This window comes from Coturnix japonica, chromosome 1, assembly GCF_001577835.2.
Source record: "Coturnix japonica isolate 7356 chromosome 1, Coturnix japonica 2.1, whole genome shotgun sequence".
NCBI classification, from domain to species: Eukaryota; Metazoa; Chordata; class Aves; order Galliformes; family Phasianidae; genus Coturnix; species Coturnix japonica.
The window spans coordinates 88,239,951-88,264,013 of NC_029516.1; the positions used below are offsets into that span (position 1 = coordinate 88,239,951).

The following is a 24,063-nucleotide window of genomic DNA, read 5'->3' on the forward strand; positions in this document are numbered from 1 at the left end:
CTTTTCAGCTTTGTGAAGCAGTTGTTGGAGTTAACATATGATCTTTAAAAGGAGGCAGACAGACAGAAGAATGAGAGAAACAGTGCAGCCATGGAAAATGAAAGCAATTCATGAGTGGTAGTGCTCAACATCCTCTTTGCACAGGTGAAGGCAGCACAGTCAAGTTTTGTAAACTCATTCGGCTGCCCTGGTTACTTTGTCATCTCATCTTCATGCATCTGTGTTTGGCTGTGCTGCCAAAGTGAAGCTGATTTCTGTATCACTGCAGGCTGACAGTTACAAAGATCCATCTCAATCTTAAATGCAACAGCAGAGGGAAAATATGAAACAGCACCACATCTCTTTTATGCTTTCCTGATCAAGTAACGCTCCTACAGAGCTTTTCTTATCCTTGAAGAAAACATTAGAAACCCAGCAGGAAAACCTAAACCAGCAGGAAAACCTAAACTAATACACTGTAGTCCCCAGCTCTTGCTTGTTTGTCAACAAGCCTGAAGGTACAGCCAACTTACCACACCTTCTGAATGTGATCAGCATGACCAAGTAGAGGAACTCACCACTACCTACAGTTCTCAGTAAGTAACCTTCTAGCACCTCATGGAAATCAGGTGTGGGGTTACTTAGTTATTCTTGTGAAGACAAGAGATTAAGACAAAAAAAAGGGTAGGAAAAGGACTAAGAATCCATTCTTAGAACATTAGATGGATCACTGGATCTTTTTCTCAGAGGAGGGCTTTCTTGTTGGCCCCAAAGCCATGGCCCCAAAGCAATGGAAGATCTTTCACCTCTGACATTCAGCAAACCAGAAAGATGTCAGTAGATCTCAGGACTGACAACTAAGCAGCCTGAAGTCTGCAAACGAGTGAAATCATCCAATTTTTTCTGCGTCCATGGAATAAACCAAAGAAAAAGTGTCAGTATGGTATGTAATGTGTGTTGTCAAAGAAGAAGCTTCACAGCAGCAGTTCAAAATCCCCAGACATTTTCAGGACTGGAATTTCAGCCTCAAGTTTGAGGAAAAAAAATAAATAAATAAAAATAAAGAAGACTATGCACGTTCACTGTGCCAATGTAGCAAGATATAAACAGATAGAGTTGCACAAGCAAGCAAATGCAGGAAAGATTTCACTTGGGAAAAAGGTAAGTGATCTTTCATCCTCCTTTGCAATACCAATACACATGCACACAAATTCCTTCCTTTACTGAAGTTCAAGCAAAGGTTTCCATTACGACGGTTCTGAGGACACATGACTTGCTAAATATTCGAGCATATATAATCTGCAACTCAGTATCAAGCAGAAAAATGACTAGAGAAAAACCGATGATATTGCTAATTTGTGGAAATGAGTAAAACTACCTCTCATGGCTGAAACAAATCCATTGTCACTCTTATAAGCTTTCAGAAGATAAAAGTTTAGGGATATTGTGATTTCAGAGGCCCAGAAGACTTTTATTTTCATTTCCTGGAGTGGGTGTTGCATAGCAAGGGGCTGACTATTCTGGCTTAAAAGTTTGTAGCCACCCACAAATGGCTTACACCTGCAGGCCAGCTACAGCTTTACAATTACTTCAGTGTGGACTTACACAAAACACAGATTACTATTAGTGTTGAAACCTACAAAGAACTTTAGGCCACATCCTTTATCCTGCCCTTACACAGATACTGCTTTTTACAAGCAGTGATGGATATCCTGGCCAGAGTTTCATTTGAAGTACTTTGTATTTCATAGAAACACAATACTGAAGTAACCAAATGATCTATAAAGAATTAGGAGGCAACTAATAGTGATTTATATCACCTTCGTGTTTGTCCCACCATGCTTATCAGAGAGTACAGTCACAGCTGCTGTGATTGAGTTGAGTTTCCAGGAATGTGAGGAGAATGGAATTTGGACAAATGTCTTAAAATGCTCTTGCTTGGTTGGAAAAACAAAGAAAGAACTGAACTGTGTTTTTCACTGTAAGCAAATTTCACATTATAGGTGCCATAGTTAAGGCAACGCTGCCACAAAAGAGGCCAGGATGAGAACAGGCCAAACATGCCTTTTCTATTATTTTATATGAGAGCTAGTCAAGAATTGCATGAGTCCTAAAGGAACTTTTATGTTGATCTGAGCATCAAAATATGGTCTGTATATCCTAATCAGCCTCCTGGCAGAGAGGAGAGAGATGGCTGTTCTTTTACCACGAAGACCCTGGACCCTCACTTAATCTTCAGTGAGAAAATCAAATTCCAGGAATTTCAAACTCTTACTAGAAGTGATACACAAATGCATACAATAGAAAATGAAAATGAAAAAGAAAATGTCCGAACAAAAGCTTTCCTTGCCTGAGCAAAGGGTAAAGATTTTTCTTTTTTCCTGATAATTGTTAGAAATAAAATGTGGATATATAGCAGGAAATACAAGAAAACAGTTACGAAATGAGCTGTGATACGGTTGCAGAACTTTCCACTCACGCAAGAAAAATACCCCAAGGTTAACTCTAACCTTGTTCTTGTTTTTCTGAAGTCTGAGGGAGACAGGAAACACCTTCTGACGTGTCACCTGCAATCCCTTTTTCCTCATCTGCTCATACATGGTTATAATAGTATCATTTTTTTCTTTCTCTGAACACTTCCTGAGAAAGGCCCACAGGTATTTCCACCACAAACCAGATTCTTAAAACTACTCCCCAGATGTTGTCATCTGCTCCTGCTTATTTAACAGTGTTAAAATGGATTTTGACAAACAGTCCTTCTTCAGGAGGCAATGGAGTAAAGACCTTTAATGACAGAACTATGTGTCATCTTTGCCTATGAGCATAAATCTGCACAGCGGGCAGTATGGTGAAAACAGCTTATCGTCAACTCATCGCCTCACATCATTGTTAGAATGAAATGCAAATGGAAACGAACATCACTTCAGCGATGGCTGTGAAAATTAGCATCTGCGACATTAGCAGTGGCTCATTTATTATACACTCCAAATTTCAGGGAGAAAGAAAAGAATTTTAAACTTGCTACATTTTCAGAACTCTGCCCATCCTTACCTTTGAAATAAAATTAAAACCCTCAGCTTTTAACAGTCAAAGATAAAACCTAGTTAATATTCATTAGCAATGAGCAATCTATTCACTGCAGATCTTGTCCTACAAAAGATAGAATTATATGCTGAATTATTGTTGGCTTTTAGATTTGCTGTACCTATCTGTCTCGTATTTTCTCTTCAAGTATTCCACAGTACAGAATACTGCAGAAGCCATCGTCTCAGAAAGCTGCACCAAAAAACTTGCTTAGAGCATCTGTCTCCACTGCAGACTCCAAACACAGGCAAGTGATAAACATTACTTAGATTACAAAGCCCATAGAAATCAATAGGATCACAGCTAATTTATTCATTTATGTGTTTTGAGGATCAGGCTTTCTGTGACGAATATATACAAAAGGGAAATCCAGGCCTCATTAAGTCTATGGCCAAAATGTGCATGGATTTCTGTGGAGGCAAGGTTTTGTGTGAAGCTTATAAAAAGAAAAAACTAATGGTATGAAATACTACTAGGGTATAAGGTTGCACAGTAAATGTGTGCAGTTTACACATTTAAATTGTAATTTGTGTAAACACAGTGGAAGTAAAAATTATCTTCCACTGGATTTGCCACTGTTTTCTTATAAGGCTGAAAATAAATAATAGCTTACCATCTCAGTAGGAGATTATTGATTTAATTAGAAGTCTGGACATATTTTTGCCTAAATAAAATGCACAAGAATTGACCCTGAATTGTCTCACACCAGAAGGAAGCTGAGTTCCAAGCATGAAGCACATTTGGATGTGGAAGAAGGAAACAAGAATGTCCCAAACCTTTAGCATAAACATAGATCATCTATCATGTAAAATAATAACACAAGACTTTCTTCAGTCAAACCAGAAAATAAATAAATAAATAAATAAAAATAAAGGCACAAAATCATATTTGCTTCAGCTTGAAGTGAAGCCAAGAACCATCAGGCAGCTCTCAGGTTTTCAGTGTGTGTAGGAATTTGAAAGAGAGACAAAAGAAAAGCTGCCCAGAACATTGCATGGAGTGCGCGGTGCAGTGCAAGGATGTTTTATAGATTATTTGCACCTTTCACTCTTATTTACACCTGGTCAAAAGTGTTAAATGGTGCAAACTTGCTGCAAAATGTTATTTTCCTTTTAGCACTGTTTTATTTTTTGTGGTGTTGCCCGAAGCACATCAGAGAGGCCATGTTTAATGTCTTCAAATGTTTTTCTTACCATTTTTCTAAACCTGCTTCGTGCTATTCCCCAGGTGCCCAGAGATCTGTAGTGCCATAAGGGCAGTGAAGATACAATCCAGGTTATGTCAGGGGTCCTTGACATCCTCTGAGTGAGCTGCTCTCCTCTTCCCCAGTGTTGCGAGTATTCTGGGCCAGGCTGCACCAAGCCCTGGCTGAAACACATCCAGCAGCCAGTACGTTGCTGTAACCCTCTCCCACCTATGCTGCAGAAGTGCAGAAGGAATACACTCTGCTCTGCCCACAGCACTCCAGATATCAATGTGAGCAACAACTGCAAGGCTGGGTGCTTGATCTCATATGCATGACCTCAGCTGCCCACTGGTAACTGTGCAGCCCAGACGTGCTGCACCATATAAAACCAAGTCACATCTCAGCTGATGGAAAAGGGCAGCGAGGGCTGAAGTGAAGCATCAGGAGAGAGCTGTGGTGGGTGGGCTGATGGGAAGTGCTCAGCTTGCACCATGATATAAAGTCATTTCAGGACCTGGACAGACAGAGGTAGGTTAGGGAGAGGACAGGACTGAAATAGAGAGGCCAGCCCTTCGATAAGGTTGAATTTCTCTTATTTTAGACTGGGTATTTTTAAGTCTTTGTACTTCTCACTTATAGTTCTGCTACCTGGGCCCTTAGCTTCTGTATAATATATAAATGTACAGGCCCATAGTAGTACGTGCAGTTACAAGGACAAATGTTAGCAAAGGATCAGAAGAATCCTTCTGGTGTCTCTTGACCATTTGCTTCTGAAGTGACAAGTGTCATTAGACATTTTTTGCTCACAAAGAAAGTCCTATTTATTTAGTTTCTGCTACATACAAATCACATAGTAGCAAGATGTGCATAGAAGATATAAGTACAACTGCAGTGCTATAGAAATCCTTGCTGTATAAGGAAAGACTGCACCACCACCTCTTCATGGCAATGGACAGGTATCAAAGTTTTTAAAACAGACAACAAGAGTTTCAAGATGCTTCTTTTTGCCTATGTAGCACCTAAAATATTTGCATATGTCTCTGGAGCAACACATTAATAAAGCAAATGCATTGCACACAGAGAGCAGGTAGTTAAATACTGAGAATCTGCACTGCTCCACTGGCCACCTTCCCGCTACTAGCAGCACCTTTGTACAGGCACAGCAAATTGTCTGGGGAAAGGTTTTAGCATCAGCTTTACATGGTATTCTTCCATCTTTATCAAAAGGCATAACTGTATGCCAGCTACTCATCACAGACATAAAGTAATTTCACATTAGAAAACAAAATAAACAAGAGGATCAAAAATAAAATCTAGATGAAACACTTGAATAATGCACAGAACTTCCCACAAATGTGATACAGACAAATGGTCACTATAGGCAAAACTCAACTGCCTAAAGAAATATTTTGGTTGTCCTGTTTGTGAGTCTATGGCATCAATACAGATTTTCACTGAATAATCTATACTCATGACTTTCTCTTTTGTTGTATGCAGGACAGCCACCTAAAGATGAGGTGAGATGGCCCAAGACCTCCACACTGATGACAACATCCCTCTCTGTGTGTACAAGAAGACGTCAAATACTGTCTACGCAGAACAGTGGTAACCAGGAAACCATCCAGGGATACCACTTGTGAAATTTTGTAATTTCTGTTTGGAGGTGAAGACTTGCACCCATGTTACCCAATTCTGTATTGAGCAAGTTAGGTACTTGCCTTGCTTACACAGTAGTGCATATTTCAAAACATGCTGCAGAAAACTAAAATTTCGGTTTTATTGGGGTGAGGGGTGGGGGGGGGAGGGATGGGATGACTGTCTCTTCCCATGACATTTCTGTCAATAGCACATTCACAGCAAAAGACTGTAATGGTGGAAAGTTTACAGAATTGTGTGCAGAAATGGTACTACAGTAGGTGAAGATACTAAGGCAGAAAGAAATCCTGATCCGCTTCACCAAAACTTTGCTTTTTTTTTTTTTTTTTGCATAAAATTTTACAAGAAGTCTAAGTCAGTGGAGCAAAATCAGCAAGTCTGACAATCAGTCAAGTGTTTAGAGTCTTTTTATCACTGCTTTATACACACAGTGAATCAATATATGTGTATATATATATGCACCACGTTCAGAGACTTTATATTCACACAGATTCACAGATTTGAGAAGTCATAAGGCTAGCATTTTATTAGCATGGAGTAAATTAATGAATGAATAACCAGCTGTGTGAAAGGAAATAAATAAATAAATAAATAAATCATAGAAAAGACCTCTGAGATCATCTAGTCCAACCATCAACCCATCACCACCATGCCAACTAAACCATGTCCCTCAGATTATATCATTTGTTAAGGAGGATGTTATTCTGGAAGAAATGAGTAATTGAAGCTTAAGTTTGCAAGAATTCAGCAGGCAGGAAAACAAAGCTCGTCTATAGGGTCCACTGTGGTCTTTTCACCTGACCCATAGTAAAACTAGTTATCAACTATGCTTCTTCCCTGCCTTTAAGACAGGAGCAGAAGAAACTGCATGCCCCATAAATAAGCCTAATCCTTAAAAAATATTTAAATCTATGGAGAAAGTAATTAAGATGTGTTTCAAATCCATGAAAAAAAAAAAAAAAAAGCCAGTAACTCTTAACAAATCATAGTCTAAGACTGACAATAAAAATCAAACATACTTACCTTTGGCTTCTGACTTTTCTCCTTATCAGACACATTAGATGGTTTTCTCTTCAACATTTTAAATGTAAGTTTGTCTGACTGATGTGCAAAGTGTACAAGGTTGCAACTTAGCAAAGTACAGCAAAGCGTACCACACAAGGGAACACCAGTTCTTGCAGTTCCTTGGTCAGCATACGACCGTGCAGCTGCTTTGTAGGAAGGGCGAGCAAGTTGAAACAGCAGTTTGGGGAGGGAGTGAGGAAGGAGAGGAGGAAGTGACTACGAAGAGAGAGGTGCACTAGAGATAAGTTGAAAATGAGAACAGAGTGCAGAGTGAGAAACTATTTAAAATGTGTTCTCCTATATGTCACCATCAGATCTCAGGAAGACTTTGCACAATCTTAAGAAATCAGTCTATTTTTCCCACTCAATCTTGTGGCACTAACAGCACACTTCATTTCAACTTGTGCTGAGACTCAAACGTGAAGGAGTGCTGCTCTCATGAGCATCCAAGGATATTATTCTCCAGCTGTGACGCATGGTCCAGCTGGTCTCTAACACCTTGCACTCACTGCCCTACACCAATTCAATAAATGCAATGAAGGTTAAAGACCACTATGTGGGGGACAAAATCGCTAAAGCCATCTTCTTTTCCTTAGTCAAATAATTTTTTGCCTTTCGTCAGAGAATTTGGGCACCTGAAATAGCTTTCTCAGTTCTCCAGTGTCATTGATTAGGTGAAAATTAGAAGGGAGAAGGAACAAGTCTGGCAGCAGGTTTACAGCATAGAGGTTACATGAAAATAGAGGTACTAAGTAAGCTTTGATCGTCTGCTTCTTCTTGTTTGATATTATTTGCCAAATTCAAACAAACAACTCTTGCATATCCTAAGTCAAACTTCTTTGTTGCGAATCATGGAGTATAAAACCTGAAACTATGAAAAAAAAACAAAAAAAACATTGCCTTTTTACTTGATGATTCAGGCAAATTTCAAACCTAAAACATTTGGGCCACCCACAGAGTTTCAGTGCGGCAGATGAACAAAGAAAGCTATTTCTAAGTAAGTTGCAGAGCTGAAAAAATGAAAAAAGAAAAAAAGAAAAAGGTAAAAAACATAATTTTTTTCAAATTTTCTAACATTTTCTTCAAAAAAAAAACACACACAAAAAAAAAGGCTTTCAAGAAAATCTATTTTAAGCAACTTTTCCTCATATATTTTGCAGTTAAAGCTTCTTATAGCAAGCCTATGAAAATGTCTTCTATCAGATAGCAATTCAGAAGTCCTTGTGGATCCAAACTCTCAGTGAGCACACCCTGGTAAAGCCCTGTCTGTTTTTTCTGTATACATATTGAACCTTAGCCCAGCACCCAAAATGCTTTACTTCACATTTTAATTAGAACTACATTCCTTCTGTATAGAGCTGAATTTTATTATCAATAAGATACCACTCAGAGTTCATCAGCTTTATTATTAATTAAATATTATTAATAATAATCATGATAAACTCCAAGGGATGTATAATTCATCCTTATTGTTATTAATAATAATTAATTGTTAATAAAATTGATGAACTCTAAGGTATATTTTTCTTTCCTATATTTGATAACAGCACTTCAAAAGTCTATTTAAGTTTCTAACCCTAAGGAGGTTTAACCGTTGATATTTAATCAGCCTTAGTAATTCAATAAAGCCATATGTTATTAAAAATGCTGTATGTATGTTTTACAGTAATTAAACACAACTATTTATCTACATAGCTATACATTGCAGTATATTGCTTTTCTTTTTTATCTGATCCAAACCTGAGGATTAAATAAGACTGTGCAGATCATTAGAATGTGATTTCCTGTCTCAGGCCGCTATTAAAATCTTCATGATTAATAAAATGGGAACTCGTCTAAAGAGTAATATATGAGCTTCCTTTCTGTAGAATATTTATTGTTAAACAGGAAGAAAGAGGCCATTTCAAGAGATATAGTGCCCACCCATATCTATTTCCTTTCCTCATCCACATATCAGAAAAATTATAGCAGCTTGAAAGCTGACCTGATTATGTTCTTGCCCTTGGAAGGTTGACCCACACTAGTTTTAAAAAGTAACTAAATGAAAAAAACCCAAACATGTATAACAGTAAATTAACCAGTACATTTCAAAGAGGGCTCTTCTCTATTAAAAAATAATAAAAAGCGTGGTGTTGTATCCTATATATTTCAAGATGTATTTTCAAAGAGGAATGAATACCTACGTAAAATAGCAATTAAAATTCTCATGACTAATTTGCTATTGGACATGATTGCAGGTAACTTATTCCATTTCCTTGCTGGTCTTTGGACCTGATCCAAACTGCAGCAAAATCAATAGACGTTTTTAAGATTAATTTTACTGGGCTCAGATTTGAGTCCTCCATCCTGAAATGCCCAGGTAATGCCATTCTCCACTCTGCAAAGTCCAATGGAAAGAAAAGTGTTCCACTTGGTAATTAAGATGACCCCATGAGAATGATTCCTTTTATAAAAGGCAATATACATTATAGCTTATTATTATTATCATTATTCAGTTTTAATGAGTGGATCATGATAAATAGTCCTGGATAGTCGAGTGCTTTATGTGTCTCCCACCCACACACTATCAAATGCCACAATAGTGTCACGGTCCTCACTGGCTCCATCCAGTTACCTTGCTTTGAAAAAAGAATCTACCTACGGTCTTCACTGTAAACTCATCCTTTCAGTATTTGGTTATTTTTATATTACCAAAAAGTAGAGCAAAATTAGAATAAAGATTTTAGCACAGTAGTCAAAAAGCAAACGATGAAAATTTTGTATCAGTCCATCACAGAAATCTAGACCAAGTTTAAATGGAGACTTGGATACCTTATATTTCTTTCCCTTATGCTAAGCAATTCCAAAATGTGTTAGGCTATTTATTTCAATTAACATAAGGTTTCTGTAATGCACCCTCTGCGTTTATGCCTATACTCTGTCTGGTGTAGGTTGTCTAGATATAGCAGAAATCTCAGAATAGCAAATGGAACTGAGAGAATAATTTGCAGTGAACAATTTCCTTAACAAATTTAGTATTTATTTCCTCAAGGAATGTTCAGGAGCAGAACACAACTTCCTCAAATGTATGTATTAAGGATGGGTCAGAACACAGTGAGATACTTCCCTCTCCTGGTCTAACCAGTACAAGAGCTGGTCACGGTTGCAGTCACTGTTTGTTGTCAGGGCAGTTCTCTCCATGAACCACCACAGCAAAGATGCAACAGAAAGTAAAGAAACAAGTGCGAAAAAGCAGAGCTGAGCCTTCCCACCCACAATAACAACCCATGAAAAAAGCCAGATACTGTTGCCTGCACTGATTATTTAAATTACACACTGACTTCTTATTCTAACTCTGAACCTTGAAGCTCTGAATTTTCTTTGGGCTTCTTAGGAACAGAGTTGGAGTGTAAGGTTCCATCTTTATATCTATAGCACTCAATGCAGTCTCATCACTGTGAGCACCAGCACTGAAAATTGGTCCACAATGCTTAGAGGCTTTTTTTCATGAAAAAAGCTCTGTAATTTCCTAGTGAACAGGCTCCTTGGTGCTTTTTGTCAGGAGGAAAACATGAGGTAAAATAAAGTCAGAATCTTTGAGAGTCAAGACAGAATAAAAATATTTTAAGCTTACATGTTCCATGTGGCAGAGGGCTGACACTATATCAAGAACACTCACTTCCTGTACTAAGTATGATAATTCTTATGAAACCTGTATAAAGTGACTATCCAGCAAAGCTAAAGGGCTGCTCAGAAAGTAACGCCTCCTATTTTATTATATCAGCCCACGACATCGGAGGTGGATGTTGGTGGTATGGCAGTAGAGGCTGAACCTTCCCATCAATATTCCATTACATGTTGTTGCTGTGAGACAGACGGCAGCAGAGGGGCAGTCTGACAGAACAGCATCTGACATGGAAATGCAAATGAAGCAAAGGTATGTAACTGAATCCCTCTGTGAAAAAAGAAATGGCACCCACTGACATTCACTGATGCTTGCTGAATGTTTCAAGAGACCAACCAGTGGATGTGAGCACAGCAATGCAAAGGGTGGTACATTTCAGCAGTGGTGACAGCAACAGAGAAACGCTTCCACTGGTACAGATCTTTATGAGTGTGGCATGCAGTCTTTTATTCACTTCTGGAAAAAATGCATAGCTAGTGCTGGTCAGAATGGAAAAAAAAAATAAAAAATAGTGTTTTTTAGCTGAGAATTTGCTTTATTGCCTCCTTTTCTTCCTGAAAAAAAATATTTTTGCAATTCTTTCTTTTCTTATACTAATCCTTTGCCTTTAAGGTCAATGGAGTCACAGAGAAATATGGCAGGGACAGGCTATAGAACATCACTACCAAAGCTCCACTGAATTGAAAGACATGTCTAGTACAAAAGCTGTGCCTAGTGGGTAAGAAAAAAAAAGGTGTTTCATGCTCAGGCCCTCCAGCGTCCTTGGCATGCTCCCAGGATCACCTGGCCTAAAGGGAAAATGAAGCAACAAGAACTTATCTCAAACTTGGAACCCAGCAGATTATCTTGTATGAGCAGTAGATGAACAGATCAGTCATACCTGCACCATGTCAGGTTAGTGCTAACACCAATAAAAGTCTATACTATTCTGACAGAAGGATTCTCAAGGAGATTGGGTTTCACCTATTGAACAAATCCCTTTCTTATTATGTTTTTAAGAGCAGAGCCAAAGTTGTATCTATATCTTCCAGGTAGTCCTGTTGGGAAAACTCAGAGTCAGCAAGGTTGGTATCTTGTAAAACAGCTACGGGCTTATCCAGCATCTGTGTAGTAATTTCCAGCAGAAATATGTGAGTCACTGGTGGTTTTCTTGTACCATTTATTGTAAGCAGAGCACAGTTTACAGTCTGTGAATTATATAAAGTAAGTGGCGAGACACTGCTGCTGCGGGTTCAGGCACGTCTGTGAATTGCATGCTGTTTCTCAGAGTCAGTGTTAAGTTGTAGCTCAAAGCTACATGGCAGTGTTTGTGCCTGGGACATCTCAGTGGATTCTGTTAGTGAATACTGGGATTACTAATCAGACACAAGGACATTTTACCCCACATAATTTGCAGGATTATACAACTGGTGTTTTATAATTATTCAGCTGATGTTCAGCCTCCCAGAAACACATTTACAGATAAAGAATGACAGTTGCCTTGTGTATCTATTCAGAAAGCTCAAATATGAGATTTGTGATAAAGGGAACAGATATAAAAATAAATTTAGGCTCTCTGTCCTAATCTCTCACACAAAACATGACATATTTCATTCAGCATTTAGAGGACCAGCTTAATGCATCAGCATTGTCAGTGCAGCAGGGGATTTTCTCAAGGTATGTACATGATGTCTGCCTATCTCTGATTAGAATCAAGATCAACACAATTCTGACTAACTGTAATGTGCAGCCTGCTGTCAGGAAACTCTGTAGTATGAGCCATCTTTTACAAGTAAACATCTTCTGCTGAATTTCTTCACTCACGACAGAATGTCAAGATGTGCCATCACAGTATTAGGATTGTTCTTCAGATGATAACATGAAAAGGAATAAAGGGTGGCATTCAGTTGAAGGGCTTCACTTTCATTTTGTTAACCAAAGAAAGGGTTATTTCTTCTTTATTTCATGAACGTAGTTTCAAGTGGGTGAAAAGAAAAATTTGAAAATGAGAGACAAATTCGCTACACATTTAAATCTTATGAGCAGGAGGTAGACCAACATTTTACACTGTCAGACAGTGATAGGACAAGGAGGAATGGGTTTAAACTAAAAGAGGATAAATTTAGGTTATTTTTTAGGGAGAAATTCTTTACTCAGAGGGTGGTGAACCACTGGCAGAGGCTGACCAGAAAAGCTGTGGTGCCCAATCCCTGGAGGCACCAAGGCCAGGCTGGATGGGGCCCTGGGCAGCCTGAGCTGGTCGGGGGTTGCTCTGCCCATGGCTCTCACTTCAAAACCCAAAGCTCACCACAGGGATCTCTGTCTCCTGCTCTGGCAAGCATAGATGGTTCACCTGATCTGTCAGCCACCTCTCCACTGAAGGGTGATGCAGAGTGGGCAAGCTGCAGTCAAGGTGAGCTTCACCATGCAGAAGAGGAGGGTTTTTTTCCTGCTGGAGTTCTGCCAGGTGATCTCTCCCTTTGCCAGTCATGGTTACTGTCCTGCTTGTCTTGCTCAGGTAGGTCTTCATGGGATACTTCAGGCTGAATGATCACATCTGAGAAAGTTGCCCCAGGCCAGCTAAGCCTCACTCTCAGGGAAGAAAAATGGTCTTAACCACTCACTGAGATGAAGCACATTCTCATACATTTGTTTCATTAAGATCTGAGATAATGTGTATTATCTCAGGCTGTCTGTTGGCAAAAGCACTCAAAGGGACAGTCACAGCACTCAGTAGCTGTGAGGTAATGACCTACATGTCAGTAAATTGTCTTTGGGGAGAGGAGGGAATGTGCAGGGGAGGATATCTCCAGAACGCTGGTTTGTGGAGAGAGAGATGGAACGCTTTACCCCTTCACTAACACCCCCTACTTTTCCGCAGGATTCCCTTTGCCAACCTCAATTGTTTTCAGAGCATTATTCACTCCTTCCCCTCTCACTTTCCCACATAGTATGACCTTTCAAACACAATCCTTGCAAATCAGGAGTCTTTTAATTACTTCTTATTTTTGCTTAGGTGATCCCTGTTATTTTTTCCACACAAGTTGTTCTGGGTGTTTTCTATCTGCTTGTCCCTGTTGCTGCCAATGATAGCAGAAGTTGATGTAAAAGAGATGAAACTTCACCCTCCAGTAGCTCCATGATTTGCTTACAAGCTCTCCTGAGCTACACACCAGGAATTCCTGGAGAGGAAATCTTTGAAACAAGTTTGGGCTCAAGCACCCCCGTAAACCTGAATTACATGTATTAAATAAAAAGCACTCTCAGGTAACATAATGCATTAGATTGAAAAAAAAAAACAAAAACAAAAAATCAAACCCAAGAATGCAAGACTTAGGGAAAGCAGAATTAAATGCTGTCTGTGGTAACTTCAGCTTCACTCCTTTGCTCATTTGTTTTATGATGAACTTCTAATAATGTGATTATTTACCATATTTTCTCTACTGATTTATTCAGTGCAAAGGATGAATCTGAACAGTGGTGTCAGAGTTTGAACTAATGCCTGTTCCACAAGTTGGAATGTGCATTCTTGCTGGTGCAACAGCCATCTGATGTGTAGAATAACATGCTTTCTCCATTTGCCAAGAAAAGTCTGAGGCAGACATGTTATTTGTCTAATATCACATATGAGGTCATAGAAGTGCGGGGAATTAAACTGGCATTGTCTACATCCTTAGTAAATGGATTTTGATTCACAGAGTTAAGATAGATGAGTGCTGCTGTGGAGTACTGGAATAAAGATTTATTTCATCATTAGTTTTTAGTGAAATTCTAAGAAAGTTTTTCACTACTACTTGTTTACCTGACACTGACTGACTGCCGTATTCCCCAGTTCTTGGCCCTGTGATTGGACATGCTAAAAATTTCAGTGAATGTAACTGCAAACAAACTTCTAGGAGTTCAACTTCGAGGCTTTTGGACTGAAAAATGTGAATAACATTCTGGCTATTTTAAAACTTCATCCAGATTAATTGATTTCACCATCTTTCACTTGTAGAAATCTATCTCTAGGATGTGAGCCGTCATCTGCATGTATATGTGAACTGCCTTGTGAACTAGTGCAGTGACTAACACAACAGTCAATAACCGAGGCCACATGTACTCCTGTATTGTTGCACTGATTAATTTCTACAGTAGTAATTAGGAAGCACAGCCCTTCAGTGAGAAAGGAAATTGTGTTTTAAAACACCTACAAAACCCAGGATTAAATATTGAAAACCCATAAAGATACACAATATTGCCTGCCTCTATCTGAACTCCTGATTTTCCTACTTCCCATGTGCTTTTTGTTACCATTTCCTATGGTATGCGATTAAGCGTAAGTTGTAAGTAGATGTGAACAAGAATTTTAATGTCATTAACCTAATTAATTTGGTTCTTTCGTGAAAAATAGTCAGACAGATTTCTTCAAATGGATTAGAGTGTAAGCACTTCCAACAAGAATTATGCTATGTTAAAGTTTCCAATTTATTTTCTGTCTATATAAGTGAAGGTGAACTTTTTCAATCAATTAAACATCTACAGAAAGTCAGTCCAGAAATTTCATTACTATAGGTGAATTCCTTTCAAAATAATATTCAGTTAGAAGTAACTTACTAATTTTTTACTAGTTTTTGGAAAAAATAAACCCAGTCTCTGTCTTTTAATGATCATATTTAAATGGAAGAATTGGAAATGTGTAACAACTGTTTCGTTTCAAATCTTATTTTTCAGGACCCATTCTTTATTTTACTCACAGTTATTTATTCAAAGCTGGACAAAAAGCCAGTATTCAAATTCCATTTTCAGTTTCTAAAAAGTTGCTTGAAATTATGCAAAAAGCACCCTGCTTTTGGACAGTGTCACAACAGAAGTATTTCTCTAGCTGGACTCTAAAATAGGTAGGTCACTCCAGATGTAATCCCTCTGATTTGTTTCCATGGAAACAACAGCAGATACAAAGACTACAACAACAGTATTTGATAAAGCAAATTCTCAGCTACAAAACACTATTTTTACAACACAGTCATGACTGTTAGCTGTGTGTTTTTGCCAGCAATGAGCAACAGCCTGCATGCCACACTTGTAAAGATCTGTACCAGTGCAAGTGCTTCTCTGTTGCTGTCACTGCCGCTGAAATGTACCACCCTTTGCATAACTGTGCTCATATCCACTGGTTGGTCACTGGAAACATTTAGCAAGCATCAATGAATGTCATTGGGTGCCATTTTTTCACATAGAGGAATTCAGTGATACATCTTTGCTTCATACCTACTTCCATGTCAGACACCATTCTTTCAGACTGACCCTCTGCAGTTGCCTGTCTCACAGCAACAACATGTAATGGAATATTGATGGGAAGGTTCAGCCTCTACTACCATACCACCAACATCCACATCTGATGTCATGAGGTGACATAATAAAATAGGAAGTATTACTTTTGAAGCAGCCCTGTACTTTTATTCTAATAATGCAGTGGCCCTGGAAATCTTAATGTCTTTCTGGCACTGAAAATCCTTGCTTGTCCATTTATGCTACTGCTGAGCACCGGTATCACGCAACATTACCGGCACTTCTAGGTGAGGGAAGCAAAATCAGAGCCAACTTCCTATAATTTATGAAAAGCTTATTTCAGAAATAACCATTTGCAGAGTACTTTAAAGTATAAAAAGGTGTCTTACCTTACTAGAATAACTAGCCTAAGCAACACTCACAAAACAAGCCAGGAAACATAATCATCTCCTGAGCCAACTTTGTAGTTCCAAAAAATTAATGTTCCCTAAATGGAGTCATTTACATTAGTTGGGGAAGTATACAAGGAATATAAGGCATTTTTATATGCACCTATCAGCTACGTATTCTTTTAAATCGAGGCAAATAAGGATCCTTGAGTCATACTAGGTTGTGGCTTCCTTAGTCCTACATTCAGTCAAATCCCTACCAAATTAGTCAAGTATAAGATATGCTGAGATAATGAAGATTTAATATTTTGACCACAGAACAGAAGTTTTTCACCAATTTAGTAAGCGCAAAATTGGGCTGAGATTTAAGATGGAAAAGTAAATCTATGCAGAAGTAAAAGTTCATTTTACAGATAGACTGTACTTAAAAAGCTGCAGTATTGGTTAGATCTCAAGGCACATGATAACTTCATTGGTTGCAACCTTCCTGTCAACATCAGAAACTAATGCATTAGCACAGCACAGGACCAGAATACAGCCTACAGCAGCTGATTTTTAATAGGAACACTGCTCAAGCAGAGTAATGAATACTTTGTTTGACTGTGTCTGATGTATGGGAAAAAGGGACAACTTTTAATATTTTTTAATACTAAAAAAGAATAAAAATGTCATTTATAAAATACTGGACTGACTGAAGATAGTGATCTGCAAGACGGATAATATTATCATAGCATAGGTATATGAAGCAGCAGGCAGGTAATACATCTAATTTTCTCCTGGTATGGAAAAGTGCATCATTTTGGCAACTCTAAAGGATGCTAACAGGAAGTCATCCTTTCATCAGACAGTTGGTTATCAAAAAATGCACTTAGTTTAATTATATTTTGACTCTTAATCATGTTTCATGAAGCAGGTACCATTTCATTTTCCTATTATGAATTCATATGCAATTTACAAAGAATAAATATATGAAATGCACAATTTTTCCTGCACTTTTAACAATTACATTTCCCTTCATACTTTATGCACAAGAGCAATCAAAAATAAACTTTCATTTCTCTTTCCAGCTATAGCTCTGCATTACCCAACAGCTACATTGGAAGCAACACCACGAAATCAGCTGAGGTGAAGTACAATGCTCTTCTGCAGCTATCTGAAACAATATTAAAGATGCTGTGGCATTTTAAAGTACCTTTACTGAAAATAAATTTGCTTAATTCTCATTTAGCCATATATACTCTAGCAAGTGCTACCTACCAAAACTTACAGTGCAGCCCAGCAATACTGGGAAGAGGAATTTTGAAATTGTTAAGCTTTTTAGTAGTTGGGTACATATACTCCTAAGATTAACAGAAAATGTAGCATAATTCCCTACATAGCTATGAAAATTCCAGTAAGGTATTAAAAATATAAGGTGGGACCACAGTTACCAACAGCGCAGTGATGCAACTGTAGCTATTCTGGAAGAGTGAATACTGAGTAATGTCATCCCAGACTCCCCTCCCCCACGTATAAAGCCTGAGGGATGAGTCCTCCTTGCACTTTAAGAGGTGATTTTCACTCTTTGTGTATTGTACTGAAGCAATACATACAACATTTAGCAACTTTTTGGTATAACATTTTCTTAAATAAAGCTCCCAATGATAGGAGACATAGTAAGATTCCATAGATGCTGGAAATGAGAGATCTACTGATATCAGGAAAGACTGAAGACATTAGGAAAAATGAGAGCTCTCAACTTCATTAGTATTCTTCTATTTTCAGGTAAATTATTATTTTGCTTAATATTTCTAAGAAAAGTAAACAGTGAAATTTCAGCCATGGATCTTGACTCTTCTCCAATCGGTGCCACTCCAAGTTCACAAGCATTGGCCTTGAACAGACACATATAAATATATCTCAATCCCCATCCTCCTCACAGGGCTTAAAATTCAAAATAACCTTTCACAAAGCTATGGGACATGGTTTGAATCGGGAAATATGGATTGCCTTTGAATTTAACCACATGATAGATTTAGGTGTAGCAATATTCTTTTTGTCTATCAGCCTGGGGAACACCGAGGGGTTTCTAGTTATCTCTCAGCCATTAAGAGAGGTGCAAAGTAAAAAAGGTAAAAGGCCGAGCTGGTGCACTGATGGGGACATCATAGTAGCAGCTGAATTTAGGTACACTGTCATAAAAAGAAACAGGAAACCTGATAGGGGCTTACAAGCAAGGATATGACGGAGAAGCAGCTGAAGACAGTTTCATTTCTTAGAAAACTAGACCTGTTTTCTTTCAGGTCTCAGCCACAGCTTACCAGCTGAACACCCACCAAGTTCCTGACTGCTTTCCTGCCACCCTTTCAGCTGCTCTTTGCTTCTTTTCCAGGCAAAGACTGAGCCTCAACAAAGGTACCAGTGAAATGGATTTCCATAACACCAACAGAACAAGGAATTTGTGTGCCCCGGTGGCGCAATGGTAGGAATGCTACTTGCAACACCGGAGGCCCTGGGTTTGAATCCCCTGTGACGCAAGTGGTAGAAGTGCCGCTCTGCTACACAGTAGGCTCGAATCCCAGGGGTTGGACTCGATGATCTCTAAGGTCCCTTCCAACCCGCACGAGACTGTGAGACTGTGTGAATTTATAATAGCCGAGGATCTGGCTTCCTATTCCACCACTGAAATAGAACAAAAGCTGCAGATTTGAAAAATACCACATCTTATTAGTGGTACTGAAATAGCTAGAAAGACCGGAACTGTTAAAAACTGGTGTCTCAGAGATGCAATTTTATGTATTCCAGGCATTCTTATAGCAATATATTTGCACCAAATAATGATTCCACATATAATTGAGAAAACTTTGCTAAGCTCTGTAATGGCCTCTCTCAACAGAAAAACATAAACTGAAGGAAAAGTGATCAGAAAACAGTGAAACTGCTTGAGAAAACCAAGCAGACAAAAGACCATTAAAACAGTAGTGTTGTAGTACACAGGGAAAACCGCTGCCTGAAATTTAAGAAGAAATCCCTCAGCCATTGTCTGAGCTGTGCAAAAAGCAGAACAGGTCAAATGCAGTTTTCAGTGTTGAAGCACATTTTGCTGGAGAAAAGCACTCTCTATCCCTGGTCATTACATTCATACCCTTCCCTCCTACTCCAACCTAGAAAATTATGATCTCTGGCACACAAAATATCCGACAACCTGTCTAGGCCTCTAGGCATTACACAGCACCTCTTGGAGAACCATGATGATCAGGAGTCACAGTACAGAGTGCAGGATATGGACAATCAGACCAAGCAAACAAAGCTGTGATAGGGGATCAGGAATCAGGGCCTATTAAGTAAGTCGTGTTTGGAAAAGTTAGAATGTCAGTAAATAGAGCTGAGGAGAAGAGTGCTTCTTCAGCAAAGAAATTAGTGTCGGGGTGTGAATGTCTACTAAGGGTTAAAGGGTGACGCTGTGAAATGGTTTGTCTGGAAAGCAAGCAAGTCAGATCAGAAGAGCTAAAAAGCCACATGGTTACTGAAACAGAAACCACGGCAATAATTACAAGGCTATTTCTCTCTCCAGTACACTGTGGTAATATAAAACAACCTGCAGCATAGTCATTTCTTCATCTAGGACAAACTGCTTCTTTTTAGCTTTTTTCAATATTATCTTAAATAGATTCATCTACATTCCTTGGAAGAAGTATTTACAAATTACTTACAAAGTATCAGTATCAGTATGAGTAATTTCACATAGCACCTAAAAAAGCAGTGATGCCTCTAATGGAATTTTGACCAGTCACCAATTGAAAGCGCTGAAAAGTCCAGGAAGAAAATGACCCATCTAATCTAACGTTTCAGAGAGCTGCTAGTGGTGGCACTGTGGCTATAAAATGGTAACATAGCACAGATGGTTCAGTATTTAATTAAAGGCCAGAAATACAGACTTCTAAAATGTTTTCATTGTGGGCAGGATGGATGAGATACGAGCTAACACAGGTTTTTAATGTGCGCTCTGAAGAAAAGGAGGAGTTTGGTGGAGTGTTGTAGCTGAGAGTGCAGGCCTGTTCTCACAGTTCAAGCTTAGGTGACCAGCTTGGATGAGCTCTGCCAGCCTTTTGTTGATTTAGGCAAAACGAATATTGACAATATGGAAATGCCGTAAAGAAGGCTGTGGAAAGAGCTAGGAAGGAAGAAAGGAAAGAAGTCTGAGGAAGAAACTGGGGGAAGGGAACTATGATCACTCATTTTTTCTCCAAATAGCAGTATCTCATTAAGAGATCCAGGTCCTTTTATTCTTATGATTATGGCAAAGCATTAATCATTTACTATGTATACATCAAGCTTTATAAATCCTAGGCCCCATTAGATTTGTAGAGGTGTTGACGTGTCAAGATCATACACATCTAACCTAGAGTTTTACCTTTGCCCCAAATCAAATCAACCACAGTTTGCTAGGAGAATAAGAAAGTCTTGAACCTTAGTCTTACATATACCAGGGTGGCCTATTTTCCTTAATTTTGGATGTAATTACTAGCATTTCAGTATTACCTCAGGCTATCTACTCTGTATCAGAAAACTGAGCAGTAGCCAAGCCAAGATCAACCAAGAAAATGAAATGTTGCTTTACTTTTAGGACCAGAAAGAGTATTATGCAAAACATTGGGTTTACTCTAGTAAGTAAATCAACATCAGAAAGAACATCTGCATCATCCTCTGTGCCTAATCCTCTCACAGCAAAACCATCAATGCTGGCTTTTTTGATTCTTAAAAAGCAAAACTGAAAATCCAGTCTTCATAATCTTCAATTGAGCCAGTTGGTAGAATGCAAATGCAAAGAATGAGATGTCTTACTATTGCCTGTAATCTAAATCTGAAGAGACTAAGCCCACAGAGTTACATTAAAGTCAGGAAACAAACTGTCCATCAGGAAAGCAGATGGCAAAATAAACAATAATGCAGAAAAAAAAACCAAAAACACTAAACCTCTTGCTGGCACTTAATAGTAACATGGGTAGGATAAATCTCATCATGGTAGAGAATGTTAACAGACTGCAGCAAAATGAAATAGAATTATTTGAATCGACATTTATGTTCTCATAAATCTGATCCACACATCCATACTATTAGCATTTTGCCCTGGGGCTTCATTCAGTCTTAGCTTGAGACATTGAATTTTTTTCATTAGGAGAAAGCATGTGATGGAGTCCAGTGTTCCTTACATTACCCGGTTTCTATAGGGAATCCCACTTACTTACAGACAGGGGGACACACGCAGCAGAGCAGTCTTTGTTCACAGCTCCCATCCTACTTCTACCAAAACTGCCCCAAAAGTCTGTTTCCAGGGCTCTCCCTGGGAGTCTGTACTGCTGAGGCCATCTGGGATTTCACTGCAGCACCTTCATCATCTTCTTTTGGGGAACAATTTTCTTTCTGTCCTAATCATCAATCAGTGCTTTGGCCCTTCTGTTTTCTCTGCCAAATCCAAGAAAACCTTCCGTGCTACATTTTTGCTAGACAAATCACCTTTCAGGTACTGCTTTTTGTTGTGTGGGCTACTATGTCATTTAAAAAAAAAAACAAACTGAATGACTACTTTAATGTATTCAAAAATATGGTTGCAATATTGGCCTACTTCACTGCAGCAATGATGTATGTGTGTGTACCTTTCCCAATGACATATGAGCACACATTAAAGAAAATGCTGTTTTCAGCATATACCAAGGCAGAGCCAGAGTCTGATTCTGATGAGGTTCTGGTTACTCAGGTCTCCATTTGCACACCCCTCTGGCCATGCCTGCAGCAATCTTGCCTCTTGTGATTTGAATTCACATTCCTAGGAGCCGGTGTTATTGCAGAGCATGAACTATCTCTGTCCATGGAGCACGGCATGAGGGAATGAATGTAAAGGCAAAGGAGTCTGCTGTTTGCTTTTTCCCTGACAGTTTTCAGTCAGTCTTTCACTTTCCTCATGTTTACCATCACTATGTGCAGTGCCATAAGACCTGCTGTTTCCAGAATTGAGAGGCAGAAAAACCTCATTGCAGTATCCATTATTTATATATTTCTCCAACTAAAGTTTTGTTTGTTCTCTAGTTTTAAATTGCACTTAAAAAAAACCAAAAAAAAAAAACAAAAACCAAACCAAAACAAAAAAACAACAAAAAAAACCAACAGTAGTTGAAATAGAAAAGCCTTCTCTAGATAGCATTCAGAAAGACAGTTTCAGAACAAGATCGAACTCTGCTCCTTTGCATCCATCTCTAAGAACTTGTTGCCACAAAGGTAATTGCAAAAACAGGTTTCACCAGCTGACCTGATCCAAGAAGACAGATACATCAATACTTCTCCAGCCCCTGACCTTTCTCCAAATAACTCTAGCGTCCCTTACTAGAATTGCAGTGACCTCTAGGGGCCTGATCAAAGACCACTTGTTTCATTGACCCTTACTGACTTCAGTTTACCCCAGACTTTCAAAAAGTTTTCTAAGCCTGCATGAGTATTTAATGTACAGCTGAAAAATCCAGTGTGTCTGATGAGAAACAAAATAATCTAAAGCCTGGTTCAATGCTGCCGATGCCTGCACAGTTGAAAGTGAACCATCTCAGGATACAGGAACCCCTGGTATTACTCTGACTGACGTGTCCATTTACCTGAAATCCAGATCTGATTTATTGCATTTCACAACCGTACGTAAAATGACAGCACCTCTTTAATGCTGAACCAGAGCAAAAAGCTTCTACTTTTTACACATTTCAGTACAAAAAGAGCCACTTCCACTTACCCAGGAGTACTGCAGATCCATATCAGTTAGGGAACTTGTAAGATGTGGCTGATGAGAAGCGCAAGTACAGTTTTCCCATTCTTCTATTTTTGAAATCAAGAAATCACAGGGACAGAGCTGGCTATCAGGAAATGGCTTCCAGTCACTCCACAAATGAAATTCAGTTTCTGAATGGATTGAAATTGTTCCTAAGTTACTAAACTTGGAAGTATATGATCGGCCCAAAGTTGCAGAAATAAACTCTGCCCTAGTCTCAGTCTCTTCTTTTTTCCTCACATTGTCTTTCCAAGCTTTCTTTTCCTGAGGTTTTGCCAGCTTCATGCAAGAAGTTAGTGCCTCTTCATCCTCTTCTGAAAGATAAGCATCTTCTAATGTATCTTTAAAAATAAAAATACTATTGTTATGATACATTGCATTACATACAGAAAATAGCATACCACTTTTCTTAAATATTGTCTTTTGCATTCTATGTAATGAAACAGCCGAAGACTCCATTAAAAAAAATAAAATCATAACTATGGAGAAAGAAAGACATCTGAGCCAACAGCAAGATTCATTCTCTGCCTGGTTGATTTGTGTTCCTTCAAAATCCTGGAAATTCTTACTGGTTTTGCAACAAATACAAAAATTTACTAAGTAGATGTCGTATTACTGCAATAGCTGCAGAGGGTATATGCTTAGTTTAAATACTGGAAATTTTCAGAGGGTTTTTCTAGATAGTTACTCTCCCACTCCTTCCTGATATGTTTGACTTAAAAAGTAGTTTCTGAAACATATCCCACATCTAAATTTCTTCACAATGATTTGACTGGAGTAGTAATTACTGTTAAATGTAGTAAAGACTGTTAAAAGTCAACTGCTGCTATTTGTTTCAAAAATATCATATGTACCAAATGCATGCACGGTTAAATAAATGTTGGCAAAGTGAATTCAGATAAAGAACTGCTGCAAAGCCATATCAGTAAGTTGTAGGAGGAGACCCAGCATCATACCTTAGGTATCATACCTTAGGCAATCAGGTATGATGAGAGACTGG

General features: G+C 38.5%; 1 protein-coding gene across 5 annotated transcripts in view; it reads right to left on the minus strand.

Moving 5' to 3' along the window:
* Window positions 1-24,063, minus strand: part of LOC107322359 (SAM domain-containing protein SAMSN-1) — a 79,994-nt gene that overhangs the window by 24,481 nt on the left and 31,450 nt on the right. For 3 of the 5 annotated variants that reach the window (XM_032448469.1, XM_015880344.2, XM_015880326.2), the window contains one exon: window positions 23,028-23,404. In XM_032448469.1, the coding sequence (XP_032304360.1) occupies window positions 23,028-23,404 (377 nt within the window). Of the gene's footprint in view, window positions 1-6,928; window positions 7,198-23,027; window positions 23,405-24,063 lie in introns of those variants that run through there. The other 2 variants (XM_015880335.2, XM_015880352.2) reach the window with 2 other exon arrangements.